This window comes from Toxorhynchites rutilus, chromosome 3 (genome assembly GCF_029784135.1).
Source record: "Toxorhynchites rutilus septentrionalis strain SRP chromosome 3, ASM2978413v1, whole genome shotgun sequence".
Classification (NCBI taxonomy): Eukaryota; Metazoa; Arthropoda; class Insecta; order Diptera; family Culicidae; genus Toxorhynchites; species Toxorhynchites rutilus.
In genome coordinates, this window is record NC_073746.1 from 292,366,472 (window position 1) to 292,381,556 (window position 15,085).

Consider the following 15,085-nt stretch of genomic DNA (forward strand, 5'->3'; position numbering starts at 1 on the left):
TGGTATGATCGATGTGCAGTATCACCCTGATGTCGTTTACAGACGACGCTCGTACATACAGATCATCGCGCGGATGTCGTTTATAGACGACGCTCGTACACACAAAGCATCGAGGGTTAAAAGGCTGCTGCATGCGAATATTATTGCTTGGAAGTTGATCAATATACAGCTGCGACGGAGGAATCTCAGTATGCTCGAAAACACTACAGAGGAATTTAGAAAAGATATTCGTAGAATTGTCGCTAGTGATGGAGTTTTGGCTGCCATAAGCTACGTCTAGCGCAGTGGTACTCAACCTTTTTTCAGAGGGGCCACAAACACGTGTTAGTCATGTCGTCGTGGGTCGTTAAAAAATAATTAAAAAAATTTGGTTTCCAAGTCACGACCGCATTGTTAACGTAGGGCTACGAAATTATGAAAAAACAAACAAACAGGAACTGAAGAATGAAACTCTATTATACAAACATTTGGTAGCACTGACAATAATCGATGAATGAATGGTTTCACTAAATGAGGAACGTGAATGTTTCGAGAAGCAATGAAACGTCAATTCGAACAGATTTTCAAATAAACTCCTAGATTTAAAATTTACCGTTTATTGCTCGCTACTCAGAGCGCCACTGTTACACTGAGCTTACTGAATATCTAAGTAGCTTTTCAGTACCTTCCAAAGCACAGAACGGCAACAGAAAAACCGGATCGATTCGGGTGTGTGGTGAAGTGACGGCGTCGGCATCGACCATACTTGAACTCTGAGTTTCCCACCGAAAAACGCAGCTATCACCGCTGAAAAATACCTTCTTCGTCCTTCGTCCGGCTTGAAATGCGCTGTATTTTGACGCCACTTTCAAGCCGGAAACGAGCGATCACATGCCAGAGGCAACTAGGCTTTCCAAATGGTCTTTCTTAAGGCCGAGTGTTTAGTTTAGTTTTTCGAATCGACCTTTTTTGTGACTATAGACGAATGAACTGCGAAAGTGTGGGAGTCTGAGAAAGCCTCTATAATTCGAAACATCACCATCATTATTATCATTACACCAATTACAAAACGAAACACAGGATAAGCTTCGTGGTATTGATTCAGCAGCTGGACAACAGGACGGAAAAAATGCACTGGACGATGCAGAACAGTTGAGCATCAAGGAAAAACATGAACGACGATTGCTCAAAAGTATCAACTTCCAGCCCAAGCTCAACGTCCATGAACGGATTGATGAAAACCCTCAGACGAGAGTTTTCGTACAGAGGGCTTCAGAGGCGAATACATGATAATGGTATTCGATGCTCTCCGTACAGTACACCCAACACGGACTCTGAACATGCGTTTTCCTTCTTCTAGAAATTTTGGTAATGAGTTTCGATCTAGATTACTGTCGTTCTACGCATAGATGTCCCATGTTCCAAAACCAGCAACTGAGGAAAACGCAATCAAAGTTTTCTGCCACATTTTTCTACCAGAAGCTTTAAGCATTCCAGTTTAGCAAAACAGCCGTTTCTTTTAGAAAATGGTAAATTTTTTTTTACCGGCAATTCACCGGTTTTACCGGTAACGAAATTATTATCATCGAATAACCGGTTCTTGAATTTTAGGACGGTAATACAATTCCTAATGAGAACTGACGCGGTATGTTCTTTTTAATATTTTACTTCTGCCTTGATTCTGGACGTTAGTGCAAGGTCTGTACTATGCTTACTGTGTGCATATTCTGAGTCGAAAAACGTTTGTTCAACACGAAAACAAAGTAGAAACTTAGTTCGTCCAGGGCGAGCACAATATTTATAGTGCTTTAGCAGTCATCCGACGACATGCTTCAACCACTAACCTATCATAACTGATGAACCTTCATGGATCTTAATAGTTTTTTTGTGATTTCACCAATATTTATAGATATTTGTGATTTCAATAATTTGTTTCAAAAGCAGTTTTTGAGCTATGAAAAAAAGTTGTTGTTTAATAAGTAACATCACATCACAGCTTTCATCTTTCGAAAGTGATTGTCAAGCCACTTCTTTCAGCGGGTGAAGAGGTATTAACGCCAAAATCCTTGCGCCCCAAACATATCTTTCGTAACTCGTTTTTAAATTTCAAACATATTCCCTAGTAGAGAAACAGAGAGTGGTGCAAAACAACACTCTCCACCAGACGGCATCAATATCGACGGGATGTTTCCACCGAACAAAATTGCACTACTGTGTGCGATATCTTTCTTTCATTCTACCCTTGTATCGAACAAAACAGTTGTGTCTGACATCAGCACTGATGAACACTGTTGCAAATTTGGAATATTAAACTAACCAGTCGACATAGGGAAAGGCCATTTGGAAAACCACATTACCGTCTGGTCGCCAGCAGGAATACTGATAAATTGTGGTTTCCGTGAAATTGAAAATAGCTTGTTTGAGTTCAATAAATTGAAAACGGGCGAGCTTATTCTACAATATTTTCTCTATCTACATTGTCCGTAGGAAAAACTCTGCATTTGTCTTTTCTATTTCATAAGAACATGTTCTGTTTCCTGATTTGGCACTATTACTGAAAGATTAGCCCTGTGTCAAATAGGTTCCTAATACCTAATAGGTTCGCAGGCACCCGTTTGTGTATAGCTACACTCTATCCAACTTCTATAAGACCAGGGTATAATTTTGCTGATTTGTGTCATCATAAACAAACACTGCTACAATTTATATTCTAGTTTGTAGGTATTGGTGACTACCATACATTTTCATATTTGTGTGTGCAAGCGCTGAGCGTAAACCAAAGGTTTTGTATTTTCAAGTGTCAAGTTTCTATAAGACCAGTTACATTTTCCGTTGTTTTAGATCTTTTGATCAATAAATCTGGAAAATGCCAAAGGGAAAAAGGCTCTCGGAGAGAGATGAAAGACAAATCGATGCATTTCACCAAGAAAAAGAAAGAAATTTCTCGTCGGATTGAACGATCCCATCAAGTAGTGCACAATTATTTGACGAATCCTCAATGATACGGTAAGAAGGAGAGAGCTCCACGTAAATCGAAGTTCTCTGATCGGAATAAGCGGGAAATAGTTAGAACAGCTTCGGATACCTCAAAATCGCTTATGCAAATAAAGCAATATTTCAATTTAAATGTTACTCGGGTGATAATTCGTCGAGTTTTGCTAAAAAATTCTCAAATAAAAAGGGTTTAAAAGGTTAAAGCTCCTCATTTTACATCATCTCACATCGGAAGACGTCTGAGTTTTGCCAAAGTTCACATGAACCGACAGTGGGGCATGGTATATTGTGACAAAGAATGTTTCCAGAAGAATACATTTTGCTATATACCATAACGAAAAGTTCTTCAATGTATAGGTTATCTTCACTAACGAAAAAAAGTTCAATTAGGATGATCCTGATGGTTTCAACGGGTACTGGCGTGATTTACGGAAGAAGGAACAGTATTTTTAAACCAGGAGTTTTGGTGGAGGCTCGTGCATGGTTTGGCCGGGATTCTGTGCAACCGGAAAGCTCAAAATAGCTTTCACATCATTCAAGAATTACATACATGTTCTGGAATACTCTCTCCTACCGTTTTTGCGTGGATATCGTCACAAAAAATTCACATATCATATCATATTCATATCAGCAAGGAAACTAAGCAATGGATTAAGAACCAAAAACTTTTTTTTTTTGGATAGGCCGGCTCGCTCTCCATACTTGAATCCTGTTGAAAGTCTTAGGGGGGGATCTTGTACGCAGAATCTACACTGAGGGAAAACGGTACACCACGATTGAAGAGCTCAAGGTCGTAATTTCGGAAACATGGAAAAAAAATATCGAGAATATCGTTCAGCAGCATTTAGTAAATAGTATTTCAACACGGATTTTTCCATGTTTTTAGTCGAAATGGCAAGGTTGCCAATTATTGACATGTAAATTAGCCGATCGCTTTGAGTTTTTCATTGATAATATCTATGAATTTTGAAATGGTCTTATATAAACTGGACAGCTGAAATTATCATATTTAAGCACAATAAAAAAATAAACAAATTTTTTGGATGAAATTGACGTTAAATATACTTTATTCTAAGCATTCAACAATGTATGAATGTATCTTGTTGAAATTCCAACTGTTTCTGTTGCAACGAAATAGAATCAAGGTGGTTTTATAGAAGTTAGACAGAGTGTAGTCTAGTAGAGTCCAGGTAATTTTTTTCTAGCGTTCCCAAATGACCATAAAGATTATGGATTTTCTCTAATGCCAGTCTGAGGCCGATCAATGTACTTCCTAAACTGCCGTAATCTCGCAAAATGACGCAATAACAATTTTGGACAGCATCGTTTTTTTCCAATCCAAAATGCGATTGAAAACAAAAAAATTTAAAAATTCCGTCCGAAATTATCTGATGTAAAACAGATACAGTTTACGCGAGGATGTTTTGAGTTTTGTTATAAGATGTGTTTCGATGAAGAATTTAGAAGAGTGCAGCTGTTCACCAAATCCGACAGTTACCCTTCAATCAACACTCAGCTTCAATTCATCCGAAAGCTTTGTTCCTTGATTCCTGAAGATAGAAGACACTATTGGGTAAACCTTGTATTCAACAATTAAATTGATGAGTTTTAACTATATAGTCACAATCGTTATGCGCAATATGTGATAACAGCAATACACTTCAATCTAGGATATTTTTTTTTCTTTTAAGATGAGTTTAAATTTATGAATTTAAATATTTGACGGGACTTTTAAACAGAGCTTCTAAGTACATGATTTGTAGTAAAATTGCTATAATAAATGTAGCACTGCATGAGGATCGACTGTCTTTGATTTAAATATTTGGCATGACGAGCTTTTCGGAAAAATGTTTTTTTTACAAGAAATAAGGTAGGTGACTCTCATTATGCTAAACGTCCGTTACGAAAGATGTTACTTGAAGTTTGCTGTCCCTGCTCGTTCATTCTATGTTAGCAGAACAGATAAAAAATCACATCGTATTACAACCAAATTACGTCACAATCATAAGGGAAATGGCACTTGCGCCACATCACAGTGAAAATGGCGCTTACGCCACTCCGTTTTCAAGCTTTTACGGGATCATTTTTTCACATTTCTGTAAAACTTCGCAGTCGTTTGAACGGATTTGGTATTATTTTTCGATCTACAACATAAAAAAGTAAAATGTCAATTTTGGCGCTTGCGTCACTTTGTGAGATTACGATAGTAAAGCGAAATCCATGCAGACTGCTGTTCTCGGCTTCGACAAACTGCACATCATACTTCTTTTCTGCAGTCCTAGAAAGAAAGCAACTTTGCGTCTCTTACGCAGACGGTTTCGCAGGTTATGTAATTGCGGATTCTACCATTGTTGGAAGTTCATAGAAGCCTTACGATTCTTTACTAAAACCATATCATGGATTATTTTATAAATATTGTCATCAAAAACAGATAAGACAACGTCATGGCAGGAAGGTTCAGTAATCGTTCCCCATCCAATGCCACTATTCTCGAGTTAGTAGCTTCAAAATCACACCGTGCAAAGTCATACTCACGACATGTATGATGACCACTTTCAGTACGAAGGGTTTATGGAGACGATCCCCTCTCAGAATAGCAAAAGGCGGCTCGAACAGCTGACTGGAGTGCGGATCACTGACGAGCATCAGGTCAAGAAGCAATTCACGTTGGCAATATCGTTGCTTTGTCCGAGTCCTGTAGACAGCATAAACTTGACCAGAGCAACTTCTAAATGGGCATTGAGCGGCAAAAATTCTTGTACATCTTCATTGAAATTCCATGCCAAATTGGGTAAATTATAATCACTCAAGGCAATAGTCGTGTCTGAAGGGCTGGTCATCTCGTGTAACAGTAGGACGGGTTGGCATGTTTCTACAATGTTGAGTCCATTGTCATGTTGGTGACGAGATCCTTGGTTTTCCGTCCACAACTGCCCTTGCCAAATCAAAATCTTCCTGACAAATTTATCAGCGAAAACGAACGAAAATTTGCTGGGGACATTTTCTATGGCATGGCATTGACCTTCTAGGCCCGGAAGCAGTCCAAAATTAATCTACACGTACGTTTTGTCATCCATTAGCATGCATCCTTTGTACATCATCAACACTTTGCAATTCGAGCGCGTCTTTTAGTCACCAGATTTTGCCTCAGTGTACTGTTTGCTTGCTTATAGGCACGGAAATTATGATAACCTTCTCACATACGAATTCTCCGGATGGTACTTTGGTTAGAGTTGCGGCTTCCATCCTGCACAAATTTTTCAAAACAAAATGAATCAATGTGATAAAGCTTTCCAAACAATTTGCTTCCAGAAGATTCCAGATACGCCTACTACGACCACTGTTATAAAATGAACAGTGATTCCGGATTCTGAATGTTTCAAGCCTTGAGCTTAAAAAATGTACAATATCAGGATGTATAATTTTCCATAAATGATTCCAGATACCTCCAAAACGTCTGCAACCATCCGAAGCTAGTGCTCCAGCCATCCCATCCAGAGTATCAAACCATCGTGTCAGAATTCACGCGCAATGGGACCTCACTGAACGATATCGAGCATTCGGCAAAACTACCTGCGTTGAAGTAAGAGCGTTCGTATCCACTGTTTTATACTATCAGCCTTATATCCCCCTTTTTTCAACAGACAATTGCTGCTGGATTGCGGCATCGGTACAAACTGTGACATGTCGGTGAATCAACATCGGGCGTTGATCTTCTGCCAGTTGAAGGCAATGTTGGATATTATCGAAAATGATTTGCTGAAAAAGCATCTACCAGCTGTGTCCTATCTTAGGCTGGATGGAAGTGTTCCGCCCAGTTCTCGCCATCAAATCGTAACCAAATTCAACGGTGATCCTAGCATTGATGTTTTGCTGCTAACCACCCAGGTAATATTTTTATCTCCAAGATCGCAATTTCCAACATTACAATGATTCTTCTCCCAATCAGGTCGGTGGACTAGGTTTGAACTTGACCGGAGCGGATACAGTTATATTTGTGGAGCACGACTGGAACCCAATGAAGGATCTGCAGGCGATGGATCGAGCTCACAGGATAGGCCAGAAGAAGGTGGTAAACGTGTATCGTTTGATAACACGAAAATCTTTGGAGGAGAAAATTATGGGACTACAAAAGTTCAAACTTCTCACGGCTAATACCGTGGTGAGCGATGAAAATGCCTCAATGGAAACGATGGGAACGGATCAGCTGCTGGATCTGTTCGCACTAAATGACGGCATTAAGAGAGCCGAGAAGGGAGCTGGCCCTAGTTCTGCCGCCACGGAGGGACATTCGAATGGTGCCAACGGGGCTTCAGGTACGATGAAGAATGTGTTGGAAAATTTGCCGGAACTGTGGGACGATACACAGTACCACGAAGAGTACGATCTGTCTCAATTTTTGGCAGGGCTGAAGAAAAACTAGTCCGATTGTCCGGTTTGTTTTTAGGCGCTAGGCAAATGGAATTGGAGCGTTGAAGCTCTGTTTTTACTGAAGATAGTATTAAGTAGCGCTGTACCATACCTGATTAATCTTGTCCCAATCGTAGACGATTTTTTTCTTTATGCTTTCCTTTTTCATTTTTCAGCTCTGATGAATAGAAATCTTTTTATTTCGGTTTAATATAAATTATTTTGTAACTGTATACGCGATACACCTGAATTACGTAATGATCATCAAAATATAGTTTAGAGATCATTTTTCCAGACAAATCGCAGATGTTTTTTTTCTTTAGATGACATCGTCCATACTACACAATGTTTTTTCCAGAGTTCTCGCAGCTATATTGTGACTCATGATTTATGTAGATGGCCCGTATTCTGCTACCTCATCAATAATAACAGCAATGTAGCAAAGAAGTGAAACGATTAAAATTCGGCCAACTTAAATTTAGCATATTTCTTTTGAGCAGCGCAGACAAAAGTCATCGTCACGGCAATCAAAACTACAGTAACGTCGCCACAGTTAGTCGTCGCTTAGTATAACATCTATAACTTCCAACACAAACTTCTTCTTCTTCTTTGTTTTTAAGATGCTTTTAACTTTGCAGTTCATTCGCCTCTAAACAACACAAACAAACTACGTTCCGTCCAAAATTTTTTTTTCGTTATCAATCCCTTCAAACATTCACGTTTTCTTGTTAAGCGAACATTCATTGGTCCAATCGCAGAACTTTTGATTGATTGACCTTCTAATTGACCCTTTTCAATTTCCTTTTACTATAAATTACCTAGCAGTTCTACCAAAACTCGTCATTGTAATATCAACTTATTTTCAGACACAATTCTCGTTCAAGATTTTTCAATCACTTGCAAATAACATGTTTCGCTCTTACATGGAATATCTATTTGATACAGAGAATATAATAAAATTTTGACATCTCATATATGACGATTGCTTCCTCGATGTTTGTGCTTACCTCTTTGCTTTATTAGTTCTCGGAATATGCAGAAATTTGTGTTTCATTTGTATGACAGTCTCCTCTTAAAGAGAGGGGAGGAGTGTCGTACCACAATAAGAACATTTCTTGTCCGCTAAAACCTCCGAGTCCATAAAAATTAGAAAGACAGACAGAGGGCCTGATCACGAACGTCACTTCACGGTGAAAACGAAGAGAATTGTGTACAACGTTATTACGGCTGCCACCGTTTGTGTAGAATCCGGGAGAGTTCATCCGCCGTGACAACTTTAATGAAGTCGGTGTTATTATGAATATCACGATACTGTCACGTCACGGGGAAAAACAAGTATATTTGTCACTTGTGTTTTAGATGGTGAAAGCTAGTCACGCGGAATGGAGCAAGTTTAATTTCGGATTTATTTAGCTTTTTTTCTACCATTTTGAATCTTGTCTTGCTTTTTATGAAAGGAAAGATAAACAAACAGCAATTTACCCGCTTGGTGGCATTTTTAGAACAAAAATCCTGACGTATCCAGAGGACGTAAATTTGTTTATTTGGATTCGATAAATGCGCTATGGGATGTAATTGAGGACTAGAAATGTAGCTCCCGCAGATCGATTGAAACATAACGAAAGGTCTAATTTCGATTGTTCTAAATGAATAGAAATTTTTTGTTTCTATTTTAAGGATTAGACTAACATAAAGTGACCAGATGGTCAGAGGTCTAACGCGGGACACAAAAAACAAAACGTTGTGTATATACGTTATGTGAACATAAACTATAGTTTAGCGAGTCTAAACTGATCAGTATTATTTCTTTCTGAGAATCGGTACTCAGTTGTGATTTTTCGGTGGTTTAGATTTTGTTTACGCCCGAAAATCACTCGCTCAATCAGAGCATTTACGCCTGGCAAGCACGATCCAAATTTTACAATTTTCTTCAAATTACCGAATGGAATGCTCGAAAATTCCAATTCATTTTTCATCGATTTTAGTGTTAACGTATGCATTTAAAAAATGGACTAATTTCGGATGGCGATGAAAGATAATTTATAGGAACAAATTTTCTTTAAATCTTACGTTTATTAAGTCTACAAAAAAAAATGATTCAAGGCTGTTGATTCACAGCTGCAGCTCTGTCAAGCAACTTGATGATTTTTCCATATCGTAAGCTCCACCTCACAGCGAAGGAGTTGGACATTATGAGGCACTTTGTGTCCGCCAGATATAGCCGATCTGGTATTTACAATATCATCTCTTAGCCGCTCCTTAAGCAGGGAGAACGAAGCAATCGGCCAAACGGTGGAAAATAATCTGGCCTAATGGACATCTTTATGCGGAAGCGTCAGACGAGACCGGCCGTATCTGAGCAGCAGGCAATCACCCAGAAGGAGTAGCTTGAGGTGCCGGCGAAAGAATTGAAAAACTTCTTTTTGTACTCATAATGAAAGACGAGACGTACTTGATGCTAGAATTCAACGAATGGCAGGGGACCGGGTACTTTACGTTCCCCAGGTAAGCGATGACGTCGAATATATCATTCACATCAACTTCTCGAAGAAGGTCCTTCTCTGACAGACGTGAAGGGAATGTCCAAGCCGCTCTTCTTTCGAGTCATATGGTGAACGGGGAGATATATAGTACGAAGTGCTTGCCGAAGTTCGTGCTCCCGTGGCCGAGTGGTTAGCGTCATAACTAACATGCCGGGTGTTCGGGTTCGATTCCCGTTCTGGTAGGGGGAATTTTTCGTCAAAGAAATTTCCTCCGACTTGCACTGTGATCACGCGTATTCTAGAGCTTGCCACTCAGAATGCATTCAAGGCGTGTTATTTGGCATAGAAATCTCAACTAAGTACTAATAAAAATGACGCAAGTAATACTACGTTGAGACGGCGAAGTTCCTCTAGGAACGTTAGTGCCATTGAAGAAGAAGAAGCTTGCCGAAGTTGGGAAGGTGATGTGATCTTTATGCCGAACCTTGGATCAGCCCATTTTGCAAAAGATCACTGGAGGATGAATCGGCTGGAGATAAACATTGCCGCGAAGACCGCCAACCTTCCCGACATTTTCCAGCTGCGCCCGATAGAAAACTTTTGGGCGAATGGCCAAAATAGAGAGACAGACGACCGCCAAAGCCACGAAAAGGTAAAATAACACGCCGATATACATCTTTTCATCGGCCATGGTTCAGGTTCCGGCCAACTTCCGTAAGACCGCCCAGCGCTTCATTTACGATACTTCACCAAACAACTCTGCCTCTTCCTGTCGTGTATACACTAGTTCTTCCGGCTTATTTAGAACGTTAAGCCCTGACCGAGCTAGGAGACCAAAGATGAACTTTTCGTCTGACGCACGTTGGTCCCTGCGGATCAATAGGATACTTTTATAAAAATCATTTTCCAATTTTGTTGCTGTCGCTTCCAGTTGATAATCTCTAAACAAAAAGCCCAATGTCGGTGCGATGAAACCAGCTCAACGTATTAATCATTGGATGCATTCGAAGCGCTCTTGCACAGTCTGCCAAATAAAAGTTTTTTTTGAGGTTCATCCATTTAAGAAAATCAACATGATCAAATTGTGATATTGGAATATACTGATATCGCGGGACATTTTCGTTTCTTTTGCCAAATGCGGGACGTTTCGCGGGACATTTTGTTGAAATGCGGGACTGTCCCGCGTAACGCGGGGCGTCTGGTCAGTTTAGACTAACAGAGAGTGCCATTTTACAGGGCAATGGAGGCCAATGGCCCAAAACGATCATTATGATTGATTATGTATAATATTGATTTGTTGATATTTTGAATATAAAATAACTGTAATGTTTTCCCAACATTGTAGAGCTGGTTCTTGTAATTCTAACATTCGCAATTGGTGGACAAGACCCGAATCAGAACGATAGTTACCTCGAATAAGGCCATTGATCTTTTGTTTTTACGTAATGGATATTTTCAACGATATTGTTTTCAAGACATACTTTGAATGAAAGAATATTTAAGTTTCAAATAAGGAAAAAATGAATCTATCATTGCAAAGCTTTTAAATTAATAATTTTCAAATGATTCTCTAGTTCTTTTTCCATAATTTTGATATCCGTCTATAGAAAATCTGAATCATTTTCTGCTTTTGGCGAATTCCTTGAAACTCATCAGGTGTTTATGCTTCTGACCGACGCTACTGATCAGTTCACGTTTAAATAATTATATCAAACCTCACGTCCCGTATATCAAATTAAACGAGATTGGGAAGGATAAGAGGATTAAACTTCAGAATCCCATATGGGAGAAGCTCAGATTATACTGATCATGAGATGGATAAATTCGGGTTTATTTTGAGATATAGAAGATATTATTATTCATTAAAATAGTAGAAACGGTTCTTAAAAAATTATTTTAACATTGACCTAAACTGAATACTTCTCACTATTCAAACGTGTGAGACAGAGCTGAGTACAAGAGTATGCGGGATATCGATTGTTAATATAGTCATGATAGTCATGCTTTATCTCTAGAGTAATTTATAGAAAGAGAAAATTAAATTATATTCCCATAAGTTCAACAACTACATCATTCAAGAGCAACCAAGTATTCTTCCTCATCTTTGAACCAGCGTTTGAATCAGCAAACTAACGCACCAAGCAAATGATTCATGGAATGAGTCCGAATAGTTGGCATTGAAATACCGAACCATCGAGGTATACTCGCAAACTTGTCATTCTAAAACATACGTTCAATTAAATGGAATATTATCTCATACACTTATTAATTTTACCTACATAACGTTCAAACATCCGAAATTATGCAACAGACATAACGTTCAAACGCCCGGAATTATGCAACTGACATGTCTCTTGTAAACGGGAATGAACTCTTTCACTTCACGGAGTTTATTTTTACACGCAACTGTCCGTGACAATGATTCGACATTTCAAATTAAAGCCAATGAGCTATTCTTGTTTAGAAAAATATTACACATGAGAAAAAATAGAATTTTGTTTTCGTAATTATTGGTTTTATTTTTTTACATAGTTCACATGGTTTCGGGACCAAGGAAACCATGTTTTTTTATATTTTTTCTTGAAAGCTGAGTTTTTTTTCACATAACATATCTGAATATCAGAGAGGTATCTTTTATCGTTTTTGAGTTATGATTTTCCAAAGTTAACATGTTTTCAGTTTTCGTTCAATATTCCTATGTGACTATGCTACATCTATGCAACTAGAAGAAAGTCATTTTTGAAAAAGGGAAAAATGATTTTTTGTACCATCGGTTAACTTTGAAAAATCATGACTTACGAACAAAAAATAACGCCTTCCTGAATTTTGGGTATATTATGTAAAAAATCCTCAGCTTTCAAGCCATTGGTCCCCATACCATCAAAACTATAAAAAACAAATATAATCAATAAAGGTAAAATCAAAACCTGAATTTTTTGCAAGTGTAACATTTTTCAAAGAAAGACTAACTAATTAGTTTTGATTTGATATATCGACCATGTAAATCGGTTCTGTAGATCAAAAGATATGAATTTTTGAAAAAAGGCATTTTTGGAAAACAAGGGAAGTAGTCGATTTCGGACTACCCTAAAATGGAAATGGGCACCCTATTGAAAAAATAAGAAAATACGAGGTTTTTTTCATATAACACATACGTTTTGCCTCGTATTCTGAAACAATGACAGAAAAATCCCAGAGAGTTGAAAATTTTTTTTTTGAAAACCCCGATTTTATGTTTGATTTTTCGGTTTTCAAAAAACTCAAACTTTTTCGTGGGCAAGTGGTTAGCGTCTCACATTATCACGCCGGGTGTTCGGGTTCGATTCCCGTTCTGGCCGGGGGATTTTTCGTCAAAGAAATTCCTTCGACCTGCACTGTGGTCACGCGTATTCTAGAGCTTACCCCTCGGAATACATTCAAGGCGTGTTATTTGGCTTAAGAAATCTCAACTAAGTATTAATAAATGACGCTAGTTAATGTATACGTTGAGACGGCAAAAGTTCCACAGGGAACGTTAACGTCATTCAAGAAGAAGAAGACTTTTTCGTGGGAATCAACATTTAAAAAAAAGTCCCGTTTGAAAATTCGAAGATCACTTTTTTCCAATACATCCATTGGCACTCTAGGGTGCATGTATTGGCAATTTGGTTTTCATCGATGGTGTATTGGAATGTTTACTTGAACATCCAGTAGGAAAATATGAAGCAAAGTGTCAACAAAATTTAATTGAATGGAGTATTCAAGTTTTACCAACACAATTACCCAACGAACAAGGCAAATCTTATTCTTTTTTTTGGCTTAAAGAGGCTTTGAAATTTTCAGTTCATTCGCTTCAAACAAGGCACACAAAGTTCACATATAGCTACATTATAATTGCTCAAAAGTTATCGATACTCCACAACAATCTCCCGACATCAATCCCATTGAAAAACTATGGAAGTATCTGGGCAGAAAAGCTTGAAACCATCGTTGTATATGTCTCGAAAACCACTTGATGGATGAATGCAGGGTGTCGACTACCTTGAAAAACCTTGAAAATCAGAGATTATCAGCGAATTCAAACAATGTCAGGGAAAATCAGGGAATTTGGACGCCAATCTGGAAAAAATGAATTTCCACCAATCAGAATTTTGATTATTGCCGTAATTAAGAAGTTAATGGTACAAAAAAATATATTTGACTATTTTGACTCTCTGTAGGTTTTTCTGTATATGTTGTTTGCTTTTGTAGGTGAACTTAGTTCTTCTGAAGGGCAAACAGCGCAACAGTAAACGACTTTTACATGTGCGCTGTTTTTACTGGCATTTGGTAGCTGTATCTGCAGTTCAGCTTCAACCAATTCCTTTTTCTTCTTCGAAAACTATCGATTAATTCATGCTCAAAAAACCATACTATCAATGCTGCTGATATCCTGTGGTGTCCTGAAACAGTTATATGTCACAAACAACTCTGTACTGTTGAATAAGACATGGTTTTATTTAGATGAATGTTTCATGACACCCAAGAGGGTCTAGCTAGGTCGTGATAAAATGAGCTTTATGATGATATTTGGCTTTGCCCCTAATTCTAAATCTGAGCTCGATGAAACTTTGTAAGTTATGCATTGTCGTTGGTTTCGACTAGTCTTTGAACGAGATTACAAAGAGGCCGCAGATGGATCTGAATGTCAGCTTTTGGGATGAAGAAGAGAAGGTTAAATCGTTACATGACGTCAATGTTCTTGGGACGTTCTCAAGCATCAGAGATCAACTTGCAGCTTTGAAAGAAGACCTGAGAATCATATATTGAACAAACTGCTCCTTGTCTCGATGAACGGTATCAACGTGAATTGGTAATTGCAACTGGTCTTTCAAAATGGAGAAGAAAAACTCTTAAATTTGGGTAGCTTCGGATTGCATATTTTACATGGTTCATCAAAGGATTGATTGATTCATAAAAACTCGCCAAAATTCACTACTGAAATAATTCTTGAAATTTCGTCTGGGATGCGAAGCACTGGTTTTAAAGCTTACGAAGGGTTGATGTATCCTTGATCTTTCCGTCATTGATTCCAATAAAAAAATGGCTGGAAAGCAATTTGAGAAGCTTTTTACATGGACTATTTTGAAATTTGACGGTTTTTGGTTGTATCGGTGGAGCTCTAGCAGACTTATCACTAAAACGATATTGCTAACAACAAAAATATGTTTTCTCACTATGATCCGAAAAAACGTTGAGAG

At 38.2% G+C, this 15,085-nt stretch overlaps 1 protein-coding gene across 1 annotated transcript in view; it reads left to right on the forward strand.

The window, feature by feature from the left end:
• Window positions 1–7,683, forward strand: part of LOC129775954 (TATA-binding protein-associated factor 172) — a 45,534-nt gene extending 37,851 nt beyond the window's left edge. The window contains exons 4-6 of the mRNA XM_055781251.1: window positions 6,416–6,556; window positions 6,618–6,861; window positions 6,923–7,683. Of these exons, the coding sequence (XP_055637226.1) occupies window positions 6,416–6,556; window positions 6,618–6,861; window positions 6,923–7,396 (859 nt within the window). The 3' untranslated portion in view covers window positions 7,397–7,683. The remainder of the gene's footprint in view (window positions 1–6,415; window positions 6,557–6,617; window positions 6,862–6,922) is intronic.
• Window positions 7,684–15,085: the final 7,402 nt, after the last annotated feature.